This window comes from Chironomus tepperi, unplaced genomic scaffold (assembly GCF_022539635.2).
Source record: "Chironomus tepperi strain 1889 unplaced genomic scaffold, CSIRO-AGI_Ctep_v1 contig_73, whole genome shotgun sequence".
Classification (NCBI taxonomy): Eukaryota; Metazoa; Arthropoda; class Insecta; order Diptera; family Chironomidae; genus Chironomus; species Chironomus tepperi.
Window position 1 is genome coordinate 2,049,072 of NW_027226195.1, and position 12,999 is coordinate 2,062,070.

The following is a 12,999-nucleotide window of genomic DNA, read 5'->3' on the forward strand; positions in this document are numbered from 1 at the left end:
AATAATTCCTGCATCAACACGGGACACATCACTCAATTTAGCTCTATTTAAAAAATTCATTATTTTTTCAACTAACAAAACTCGTTCATTTTTAAAATGTATAAATTTTTTTCGCCAAAATCATCAACAACATATTAATCTATTGCAATTTAACAATAATTCCATTTTATATATATATATTTTGTGTCGATTTTTCTTTTTCGTTCTTTGATTCCTATTTGCATAAATTTGAATTGCGCGATTTCATCATTTTTTTTTTTCGGGATAGAAGTGAAATTTAATCATTATTTGCATTAGACTGTTTCATGATTTTTATTTTTTTATTTCCTCATCATTATAATTTAGTTAAAGATATAAACATACATAAATGATTTTTGTGTGTAGCATATTTATCGCACTTATCTGCAAAACAGTGAATTAAAAACCAACTTGTAGAATCATATAATAAAGTGTGGATTAATATTAAATAATAATAGAAATAGCATTAAAATAAAAAAATAGCATAGATTTAAAATAATAAAAATAGTTAGAAAGAAAACTAGTAATACCCCCAATATCAAGCATCTTGTATATCCCCTTTGAGTCCAGGTACACGATGATGTTGATTATTATTCAATCGGTTAGCTAAATCTCCCATTACATCACGAAATATAATACTATCTATATTTTCACCTAGCATATAGAGTAGAAACCAATCGCCCATCTTCGATCTTCGGACGATTATTTCTATGGCATCTCGACGTACTAGTCTGTTTGGGGATGAAAAATAATGATAATGAAGAAAGCCATTAGTATGTGCTTAATATTATAATTTGTGAGGTTGATATTATTATTTATGTATCATCTAATTTCAGAGCAGCATGATGGTGTGGACTGAGATGTGATTAATATTTTAAGGACTTTTGTAATTCATAATTTCAGGTGATGCATCAACTAGGCAATAAAAATGGATAGTTATTATATTACTGAAGGTTGGGGGCCGTTCACTTATTACGTTATGCAAACGTTAAGGCTGTTACAAAATCGAAGACCCCTACTCCCCCTAAAAATCGAACGTAATAAGTGAATGGTCCCTTGATGGATATTTAATCAATATATTTTACAGCACCTATGACCCTAAAAATGTCCAATTATCGTTGTCTATTCTTATTTTTTGTGGAGAAGGAGACTTAACTTGTTGTAAAATTTAAGTCGATTTTGAGCATTAAAAATAACACAAGTTGGTTAATCGATTCGAAATTCGACAACAGAGCGACATCTGATGAAGTCAGGGTCATGACGGTTTAAGCCGGATTTTTGATCGATTTTTCCGATTTGTATGATTCGGGTTTGTTTTATTCTATATGAATCATTTGTTTTTGAGCTTGGTACGAGGTTGATGTTACTGTGACCGTTACTATTTGAACCAGTGTTAATCAAACTGTTCTGTCGATAGCCAAGAAATCATACGGCGTAAAAATCATCGAAAATTCGACTCCAGACCGACTTGTCTCTCACCAGAGTCAGAATTTCATTGCATCTGACCAGGAGAAAGATTTACGTTAGTCAGAAACAAGATTTTCGACCATATCTACGCCGTATGCTTTCCATGTACACTACTCAGTTGCGACCTCATCTCAAATGGGTTCATTAAAGTTTGATGACACACTAAACAATATTGCATGTTTGAATTTTCAACCCAAATTTTCACCAAAAATGGTCTTCTTTACTCAGTTAAGAGAAAGAAGCTCTTATTGATCAAAAAGTTGTCTAAGACATACAGCAAAATAGAAAGAAAATTTGACTTTCCCGTCTAAACTAGTCTATAATTTAACCGTCAACTTCAATTAAAATCATCATCCCACGCAATAAAAAATGTTACAATAATGTCAAAAAATCTTATTTTAAGTCCTGTCTCTAATTTAACACTTCAGCAATCACATAAACCTAATAATCCCTCACATCCCTAATAAAACAGTCCATAATGTTCCGCTGGAGATCAATTTATCTCATTTGTTGAGGAGCTTCAGTACAGCAAGCTCTTATCTTAATCATTCGACCACCAACCATCCACTACAAATTAATAATTCAAGTAGAATCATAAATGTCTGCCCCCAAAGAAATTTGATGATGTCATAAAAATGATAAAAATGAAAATTATGTCTCACCTAAACCTTAATCTTAATAAATACACCCTCATGCGAGGCGAAAATATTATGACTATTCTATACATTACAGTTAATGATGTCAAAATTGTTAGCAAAATGAACCAGAACCACAGGAAAATGTAGATCTTTTCATTCACCTAAGTTGTGGATGGAAATAAAGTAAAAATTAATGATTGTGATGGACATAAAGTCATAAGTGTCGGTTCCAAAATTTTAATATTTACCACATTAAGAGGAAGAATACATATGGCTGTAAATAATTAATAGAAAATCATGATTCAATGCAAATTAATCAAAAAAATGAGATTTTTTATGAATTTCTCAATTCCCGTTACTCACCATCGTGTCGTTCAACCTAGATTGTAATATTTCATATGGAAATTCGAGAAAAAAAAGAAGAAAAGAAAGGAAAAGTCACGTTTAGTATTTTTAATTTAATTCAGCAGCTGTGAATTGTGCTTCACAAATTTTCTAAAAATAAAATTTGTCAAACTTGTGTAAAAATCTCAACTGACCTCGCCACTGACACCATATTTATAGAATGTACATTTAGTCATACGTGGAAATATATATATCATCGGATCCATCCGATCTTCCTGATCCGCTTCCATATGTTTTATCACATCAAGGCCAAATGTCATGAACTCTCCATCGAAGAATTTGTTCATTAAGAACATTTGACCTGAAACATAAGGCAGAAGTGAGTGGCAATGAAACGAAAAAAAGAGAGAGATGAAAGAATTGGATTAATAAAAGAATCAAAGAAGATTTTTTTTCTTTTTGTGCCTCCTTATTATATTATCTGTCGATATTTTATTGAGCAATCGGAGGAAATATATTGCTTTGTGGAGATTCTTTTTTTCGACTCTTGTAATGATTTTGTGTGATTTTTTTAGTGATTTTCTATGCAAAACTAGTTAACAGGCAAAGAGCGTGCAGTCAAGAGCAGATTAAGTTGAGAGAATCGCTCACGAGCATGCTCATCTAGTATATTTAAGTTGAGCAAGCTTTCAAAGGATAGAGTCTGCTTTAGACGATTTTCCGCTTAGCAATTGAGCTACCTAGTAAAGAAATTAATAAATTAGTAAGCTCTCAAGAGCATGCTCTTTGCCTGTTAGGAACTAGTTGATTTTGAGTCCAAAATTGTGTTCGTCGATCGACGAAAAATGCAAAAATTGTAAAAACTACACAATTTTCAGATGACATTTGTCATATATTGCTATCCTCGAGTGACACAAATGATCAAGATTCCACCACGGAGCTTTTAAGGATCCGCTAAACCTCTTTTATCAACAACAAAATGAAACCGTTTATTCTTGGCACCTATATGAACACCAAATTGTGGTAACTTCCAATTGATGTTAATAAAAAAGATTTAGCGGATCTTTAAAAGCTCAGTGGCAGAACCTTCATCATTTGTGTTGCTCAGGATTAAATTAGCGACAAAGCAGTTTCCTAATGACTACTTTGGGTCGTTTATGATCGATATTTTTGTGAATTATGAAATAGAAATCAGAATTAAAACTATTGCCGGCCTTCGCGTTGATTTAAAACAGTGATGGGCAATTTTTATATGACACATCTTACTTGAAAGCCTCGACCAAAACCCCACATGGCATACGGTTCATAGCATTTCCTTAAATATTTGTCGTCATACAGATTGTCAACCACTGGTTTAATACAAAAGCAAACAAGCACTTTTAAATCGCAATAATATGAAAATTGAATTTTTCCAGACCCATTTAGAATCCCCACAAAATTCCCCATAAGGGTCATATTGATAGAAAAGTAGAGCAAACATATTGAGCATCACATTTATTACATCCATGATTTCATCACATTGAATTTACGTTAATATTAACATTGATATTTTAATTATAGAATATTGCAAGTGAAATTGCCAAAAATTTATTTATAGACGAAGGCAGCAGAAGGATGTGGGATACGAGGAAAAACTGCATATGATGATTTATGGACATTTACAAATTTAATTTATATATTTTTTTGTGCTCAATCAAATGGAAGATTTAATGCATATATTGGATTGTGGAATAAAAAATTCAAATGGAAATTTGTGGAGATAAAAGTGTGAATAATTTGTTGGGGGATTTCTAAGTAAAAAATGCATGAGTTGCAGTTGGGATGGGGTTTTTGTGAGAGTTTATGAATATTTGAAGTTGATTTGGATAGAAAAATTGGAAATTAAGTGAGAAAAATTGGAATTTGAGGAGAATTTTTGAATAGTTTTGTAGAGTTAGGGTTGAATTAAGGATGTGGTTGGATGAAGGGGGGTTGGGGTAATGGTATTCAAAATTCAGACCAACTAAGCCTATTTTAGGCGTTCTTCAAATCAGAATTAACAAGATTTTAAAGTTAGGTCATCTCGATTGAAATCCAAACTCCTGTGGAGGCGTCATTTAGGAGTTTTAGAGTCTTTTGGATTGTTTCAGTTCTTCTAACACTACTTTGAACTCAAAACCTCTTCAAAGTGGTCAAATATGATGAGCTACTCTTCATATTACTCAATTTGACCCCCCAACATATCCGTCTTCCCTTTAATCAGCATATATTGGATAATCGATCCTAAATCTGGCATCAGGCTAGCAATACTTTGGTATAGTGTAGGATTAGAACCGAATATGGCACTAATTCAAACTCATGTCACTCTGGGTTGGATTTTTGATCGATTTAAGCCGAATTCGGCATCAAATCAGAAACACACCGCTCTATGACAGGATTTTTGATCGATTAACCAATTTCTCCTATTCCAACATTGACTTCCCCAAAATAAATCACCCAACATCATCAAAAACATTAAATGTCCTGAACTACCTCAATGAATCAACAATAAACATTATTATTTATAAAGGATATGACCCCAAAAATAAGTGAGAATCTTCACAAAATGTTATGTTCTACATTTTTCCCACACATAACTCCATATTTGCATATTTCATTATTTAAATCACAATCTAGATATCTTGCAGACTACTGCAGAGCTTAAGCTGCATATATGTAGACATAAAATTTATTTATGTGCATTTTTTTATGCTTCATAGTGTCCGAAAAAATAATAATAAAGTATATAATGGATTTAACTTACCTATAACATTTATAAGCGATAGCAGCTCACATCCAAAATATCTGTACGCCCACCTGTATATATCCATAAATTTGTTTTTAAATTTAAAAATTTTTGAAATTCAATAATTGATAAAACATTTAATTTTTAAATTTAAAATTAATTGTTAATTATTTAAAATTTTGAATAGATTTTGATATGAAATTTTAAAAAAAATTATAATTATAGAATATTAAATTATCAATTAAAAATTAATGATTTTTATGAAAAATGAATAATTTTACCAGTTATGAAACCGAAGGTTGTCCCATAAATAATCTAATAATAATTTCTTTTTCTGCTTTTTCTCGATCTCCGAACATATTCCAATGTCAAGATCCATCATGAGCGCGTGAATTTTTCCACCCTCCCATGACTTCCACAACCATCTTGGTGCGTAAAAGAGAATACTCTGTAAAAATCAAGAAAATTGACAAAAAAAATTAGATTTAAAATAAATTTAATATTAAAAATCATTTCAAGATGTTAATTTTAAGTTAGTTACGGATGAAGTGTGTTCAAGTGAAAATTTTGAAACACATTTCATGAATTTATATCTAAATAAATATATTTCATTTTGACCATGCTCCATGTTTTCTTGTATGTATTTTTGATTCATAAATTACTAGACTTAATTTGATTCATAAATTCATACAATATAAATCTTTGTTATTTTTGCTATATGTTTTTCAATTAGTTTAATGTGTCGTAGATTTCTCATATGGTAATTTTTTAAAATGAATATGTCAAGTGAATATGGATGGAATGTTTTATTAATATTAAGATTAATTGCAGTTTTTCTTGACATTTTGTCAAGATTTTTAAATTATTTTCAAGTATTTTAAAATTTTTAAAACAAGTTCCAGTTGTCAGAATAAGTTTTAACTGAATATCAGCATTCATTTGGCATCCATGGACTTATGAAGTCCAACTAAGTTGCATTAAAAGGCACAAAGTGTAAACAGTGTCAATGAAATCTGGCTCACACGAATGTTTTGGTAGTCTTAGATATTCCTAAGCTGGCGTGACTCAAGCTTGAAGTATTGAGTCAGATTCGACAAATCTGATTCCATACTTGAGTCACTATTAAAGTTTTCACAGGCTGGATGGTCTTGCTTTGAGTTCAGATTAAACAAAATTCAGGCTTAAGCTGGCATAACACTCTGACTCACAGACTCGTGACTCTAGTATCAAATTCGATTTAAATTAGCTGAATTAAATGGCTAAAGTCCTACCTTGAGTCACGTATTTTTTCAATCCGTCTTTGTTGACTTCTCAAGTTCGGCAAAATCTGGTTCACTTTAAAGTCTTCTCATTCTGTATACTTGGTTTCGAGTCGGATTGTGTATAATCAAGATAGCTGCTCTTTTTTGCCAAATTATCATGACGTTTTTAATCAAATTCACCCAAATAAGTCAGTCTGAGGACGCTACTTTAAGACTTGTTCATGTCGAATGCCTTTTGAGAACATAATACCTTTAAATTTATACTAAATTATGTACAAACTCATAAAATTGTCAGCAAAATTCATAAATAATGCAACATCTGACGCATCATTTAATCAACACTACCTCAGCAACTACTGAACACTACCTCCATAAAAATACTTTTAATTCACCCTCATATCCCAAGCAATCTTAAAATTCAACAACTAAATTGAATTCCGAGTCATAAAAAGTAAAAGGATCATTTATGACCGATTCAATAAAGTGAATTAAAGTAAGTGAGTCTCGACAAAATTTAACAAGGTAGACAATAAAGTGCCAATTTAATAGAACATAAAAGAATTATCAAGAAATATTTTTTATAGTCTCTTTTTGAAATCAGACGACTGATTTAAAATGAGGCAGGGAAAATGATCTTTCGGATGAAAATTTCATTTTTCACGGCTAATAATTCCTCAGAGTATAATTTGTTCAGGAATATTAAAAAAGAATTTAAAAAAGACGAGACACGAACAATTACAGAGTAATAGCCTTTCAAGGTAGAATGTGGGTGGATATGACAAATGATATTTTCATGTTCATCTGGTCACAATTCTTAAATTTCTTTTGTTGTCAAAATAGTCGACTCAGAGGTTAAGGATGATGCAATAGATCACAACTTTTGGAAGACAAATTTGAAGAAAATGCAAATAAATTTTCGAAAATTCAAAAAAAAGAAATTTGAAATTGAAATTTTTAAAAAGTTTTGAATTTCAAGATTTTAAAAAAGTTTGAATTTGAGAACTTTAAAAAAATTTAATTTGAAAATCTGAACAAAATTTATATTTGAAAATTTTAAAAAAATTTGAATTTGAAAATTTTAAGAAAATTTGAATTTGAAAATTTAATAAATTTTGAATCTGAAAATTTAAAAAAGAACTGAATTTCAAAATTTTATGAATATTAGAGTTTAAAATTTTAAGAAAATTTTAGTTTGAAAATTTTAGGAAAATTTGAATTTGGAAATTTTAAGAAAATTTGAGTTTGAAAATTCAAAGAAAATTTGAATTTGGAGATTTAAGGAAAATTGAAATTGAAAATTTTTGAAAATTTGAATTTGAAAATTTTAGAAAACTTGATTTTGAAAGTTTTAAAAAATTTAAATTTAAAAATTTCATGCAAAATTTGAATTTTAAATTTTAAGAAAATTTGAATTTTGAGATTTCAAAAATATTAGAATTTAAAGTTTTAAGAATTTTGAATTTAGAATTTTTGTAAAGTAAACATTTTAAAATAAGAATTTAAAACAAATTTTGAAAATCAATTCAGAATGAAAATCCTCATCAACCACAAGGGACAAAACTTCAAAAAACAGTTTACAGAGGTCGCCTCAACTAACTCCGATGAAAAATCATTCAAAACTGAATTTAAAACACTCAACAATAGAAATTGATATAGAAACAGAAAGATGTAAAATAAAATGAAATTTATTTCCGCTTTGTCATTCACTTTATAATGAGATTAAAGAATGAAAACTACAACAAATTTTTTACGCCACGCGATTTTTACAAGAATAGCAAAATGAAATACAAGCCGAATAAGAAAAAAAGCGGAATTAATCTTACGTAGAGATATTTAGTTTCATTCGCATCCGAATGAGTTTGTTTGAGAGAAGAAAAAAATGAAAAAAGAGCGAAAAAAAATGAAAAATGACTAAAGATATGCAGAAAATAAAAATTTTTAAAAATAAACGACGACAAAAAATATTAACAATGAAAAATTTCTGATGATAAATATTTCAGCTCCGTTTGCTGATAGTTTAATGTGACAAATATTTCTTTTTTTAAAACATTTTATGTATTATTTTTCGTTTATTTCATTATGTCGTCTCTCCTTTTTAGTGGAGCTCATTTGGGCTTGAATTAAGTGCGGCGGGTGCTGATTGTGTGAACAATATACACATAAATCCGGATGCACTGAATAAATATTATTTTGTGACTCATAAAATATAAAAGTATGAGGGTAAAGTATGATAAGCTTTTTTGGGGTTCTTTTGGATGTTAAGTGAAGTTTTGTAGTTTTTACTAGAGAAAGGCAAGTTGAGGTCGAGATTTAGAAGTTGATTAATCCTATCTTGAGGAGTATCAACCTATTAGCTTGGAAAAGGAAGTTTTTCATTAGAACCTAATTGATTTATGTCTTAGACTAGCCTAAATAGCACAAGATTGCTAATCGATCCGGAATCCGACACCAGGCCTACATGACTTTGGTATAATGCTGAAATTAAACCAAACCCGAAACCAAATCAGAGTCATGACGGCCTAAAATCGGATTTCGGTCGATCAACTAATTTATGCTTATTTAGGAAGTTCAGTATGGAATTTGATATTGGACATTTCAGAGATCGAAGCCGCCGACTTAAGTGACTTCGATCGCTGGGACATTTGCAAGCTTTAGTCAGCGATACAGTCGGTTTGCGAGATCTGAAAGAATCCATGGATCACAATTGAACTGTTTGATCAGCAAAGTTAGCTTGGCTGCATCATACAAATCATCACAATTTCCTCTAATATACAAAGAGCATGCTTTAATAGTGCTGAGATGGAATTACAGGGCCATTAGACCATTCTCCTTCCCTTTAAAGTATTCCAGCATCTTGACTATCAACCTTCATGCAACACAGACTTACATTTCCATCAACATCAAGCCAACCCCAATTTCCAAATCACTTGCAAAATTTTCGACAATATTCTTTTTATAATACTTTATAAAACTCAAGTAATTTCCTTGCATAAAATATGCACGTCATTAAAATTCTGTAATATTTAACAGCCGGAATAATTTTAAAGTCTCTTTGGCACCTTCAAAGCACTTTAAATTCCTTAAAATTTACGATGTCTAAAATTTCCATGTTATATTTTATTATTGTCTCATTTTTCTTCAATTCTCAAGGGCGCAATCTTCCATGACAACATTGTAAATTCCTAATAATTCATTTAGATATCATCAAAATAAAATTTTAAATCTATAAAAATTCTTTTATGTTGAATTTTTTATTTTTCGTTGAATTTTAATATTTCGTTGAATTTTTTTGTGGATTTTTTGTGAGGTATTTACCACGTATTTTCTTATTTTCGGTGGAAATTGGTGTCATTTGATGACACAATTCTGAAAAATCATTTTTGTTGAGCTTGTGTTATATGAATTTTATAGAATTTTATGAAATTCTTGCATTTTGAGAGGAAATTCCGCAATTTAAATTGAATTTTTTGAATATTGTTCAATTTATTGCAATTGCTGCGTGTTTGTCGATTCAAAAGCACTTAGAGGTTGTCGAGAATTTAAATTAAAGCACCAAATGACCCGCAAAAATGAATTTTCTATTCAAAAACCCCCAAAACCCCCCTCAAAACTACCCAATCCCATAAATATCCCCCACCCCCATCCCTTAATACAAATATGAATTATTTAAATTTTTTAATATTCCACTAAATGCGTTATGAAGATATCTTCAAGATATATTATGTCGCTTACTTTAATTTATTGTTCAGGCCTTTGCCATCGCAAAAAAAAAAAAAATATATAAAATAATATTAATATAAATGACTATTTATCACAAAGATTTTTATCTTTAAAAATAATAATAATAATCTAACAATAAATCTTGTTCCAGTGAATTGTTTATTTCTTTAATTTTTCAATTTGCTTGGCTGTCGCTTTTGAGAATTATGGTCATATTAAGATAAAGTGTTAGAGTTATGGGGAAATTTATGATGAATAGTTTTTGGGTTAATTTTTCAATTATGTATGATGAGAATTATGATGGTAATTTTGTAAGGATGGGTTGGATTTTTAGTGAATTTATATGTTGTAGTTGCATAATTGCCTTAATTTAGTGAATTTGTAAGGCACTTGACAATTAGCTGTCATTTTGTCGGAATTGCTGAAATTTTTTCAATAGCTGATATGTCCTTACAGAGCCTTAAAATGTCCGGATTGAGTATTATGATAAAGAAATGGTCAAATTCTCATTTTTGTAGTTCTTAGAACAGCAAATCGCATCACGACGATGTTAGTTGTCCTTAGAACAATCCCGATCAGCAGGAAATGAATTTTATTCACCAAGTGCGCTATGTGCCACTTAAGTGGATGAAACTTGGTTCTAAGTAAACTGTCGCCTCGTCGTCATGGTAGCAACATTTCAACATGTAAACGATTCAATATGTGACTAGACAAGCAACAATCTGTTAATTCGTAGTCAGGTCTATTAGATTAAATAGAAAATGGCACCAAGTCAGCTCTACGTTGTCCATATGTCTCATTTTTAGCCTTATTGTCACTTTGTGTAAACTTATTCTATCATAATACCAATTTAAATCTATTTCTGTATTAAGTTTACTCCTTATGCTTCCCAAATCTCCATTACATGATTTATAGCTACACAATTATCTCCAACAATCTCCCCCTAAAGTCACAATCATCACCCACTATCTAACAATCATAAAATTCTATCAAATCCAACCAATTTATTGAGTTAAAAAATTCTTTATGTTCAATTAAAATGAATAAAGTTTAAAATCAGTGATAATCCGCAATGTGAGCTGCATCACAACCGCAGGATAGTTTAGAACCAGAGAAAAATCTGCGGCGATTGGTAAAACTTTTCCCATTTTCTATCTCAAATTAGAATTTATAGAATTAAGAGGAAGTCATGCGACATTTCTGGATAAATTCTTTGTGATCTTTTGTGATAATTTTAATGAGATTTCCTTGCAAAAGTTCAAATACCTCATCTACAATATCCGCATAATAAGCTACAGCACCACACAGTCTACCTATTCAAGTCATTAAAATTATATCAACACCTAATGTAATAACAGTAAAGCAACAACAATAAACTATTGTCTAACTTACAACACCAACGGATCGTTGTAATTTTCTAATTAATCGCGAACAAATGCGGCCCTATCCGAAAAAATAATTAACATTATCAGGAAACATGAAAAATTTGCCTCTCTTTTTTCCCATCCACATAGCCATGACCATATACACACATCATATAATTCATTGATTAAAGTACATGGCACATGTGTTAAGTCTCGCTTACATAAACAGTACAAAATATATACATAACATAATTGAAAGCTCTGGTCAATAAATTGGTTTTACTCGATTTTAGAGTTTATAGCAGCTATGAGAGCAGCAGAATTAGTTGGATGAGGATAAATTGTTGTGTTCTTATTCTTGGGGATTTTTTATGGGGCTTGATTGGAATTTTTGAAGGCTGGTTTTGAGGAAAGTTGCATAATTTTTAAGGTAAAGAATGCAGGAATTTAGAGCAGTGGTGGACAAGCTGTGTGATGCGGTACACATTGACGTATGCCGTGTGCGACACACTGATGTATCTCGTGCATGGTACACTGATGTATCTCGTGTGCGACACACTGACGTATCTTGTGTTCGACACACTGATGTATCCCGTGTGTGGCACACTGATGTATCTCGTGTGCTGCACACTGACGTATCTCGTGTTGGACACACTGACGTATCTCGTGTTGGACACACTGACGTATCTTGTGTTCGACACACTGATGTATCCCGTGTGTGGCACACTGATGTATCTCGTGTGCTGCACACTGACGTATCTCGTGTGCGACATACCGATGTATGCCATGTGAGGCACACTGATGTATGTCGTGTGCGGTATATTGATTCTTGCCGTGCGACACGCTAATGTATCTCGTGAGCGGCACACTGATGTATCTCGTGTGTGGCACACTTATATATCCCTTTTACGGTTTCAATTGAGTCTAACAACTAAGCTGTGCCGCGAAACACATAAGGTTGCCCGCCACTGATCCACAACCAGGTCTAAAACTCAACAAATTACCTTCAAACTTTAAACAAAAAAAAAATCACAAATTATTGCAAAAAAAGTGCTTCTTTATCATCCCATGAAACGCCAGACATTCAGCAAATAACTTCTTTTTTTTCCACAGCCAGCCACTCACATCTATTGTGAATATAGCGTGGAAATTATATTACATCATACATCAATTTAAGATAAGTTTAATGTTTACATTGCGGTGTTAGAGAAATCCCCAATAAAAATTAAAATGTATGCATAAAGATAAACATGAAGCTTCCATATCTATTTGTGCATATAGGAGTGAGAATGTCGGGATAACAACGCCAGACGCTAAAAATAAGAATCATAAAAAATTAATTTCGTACTTTATTTGAATATAAAATGAAAAATTAGGAAGAATATATATAGCTAGGCGTTAATTATTGTGTAATTATTATT

The 12,999-nt window shown here is 31.0% G+C and overlaps 1 protein-coding gene across 1 annotated transcript; it reads right to left on the reverse strand.

The window, feature by feature from the left end:
• Positions 1-293: 293 nt before the first annotated feature.
• Positions 294-5,684, reverse strand: LOC139100928 (innexin shaking-B-like). The gene is made up of 8 exons (XM_070653708.1): positions 5,514-5,684; positions 5,251-5,303; positions 2,663-2,829; positions 2,487-2,502; positions 2,372-2,397; positions 2,148-2,284; positions 549-749; positions 294-402 (listed from the first exon to the last, which is right to left on the reverse strand). The coding sequence occupies exons 1-7, from the start codon at positions 5,612-5,614 to the stop codon at positions 557-559; spliced, it is 693 nt and encodes a 230-aa protein (XP_070509809.1). The 5' UTR covers positions 5,615-5,684; the 3' UTR covers positions 294-402; positions 549-556.
• Between the last annotated feature and the right edge of the window lie 7,315 nt (positions 5,685-12,999).

Coding starts and splice junctions, on each gene's coding strand:
- LOC139100928 (XM_070653708.1), bottom strand. CDS start 5,614: ATGATGGATCTTGACATTGGAATATGTTCGGAGATCGAGAAAAAGCAG. Junction 2,830..5,250: donor ATCGCTTATAAATGTTATAG/GTAAGTTAAATC, acceptor CTTATGTTTCAG/GTCAAATGTTCTTAATGAAC. Junction 2,285..2,371: donor GTATTCTTCCTCTTAATGTG/GTAAATATTAAA, acceptor TCCACAACTTAG/GTGAATGAAAAGATCTACAT.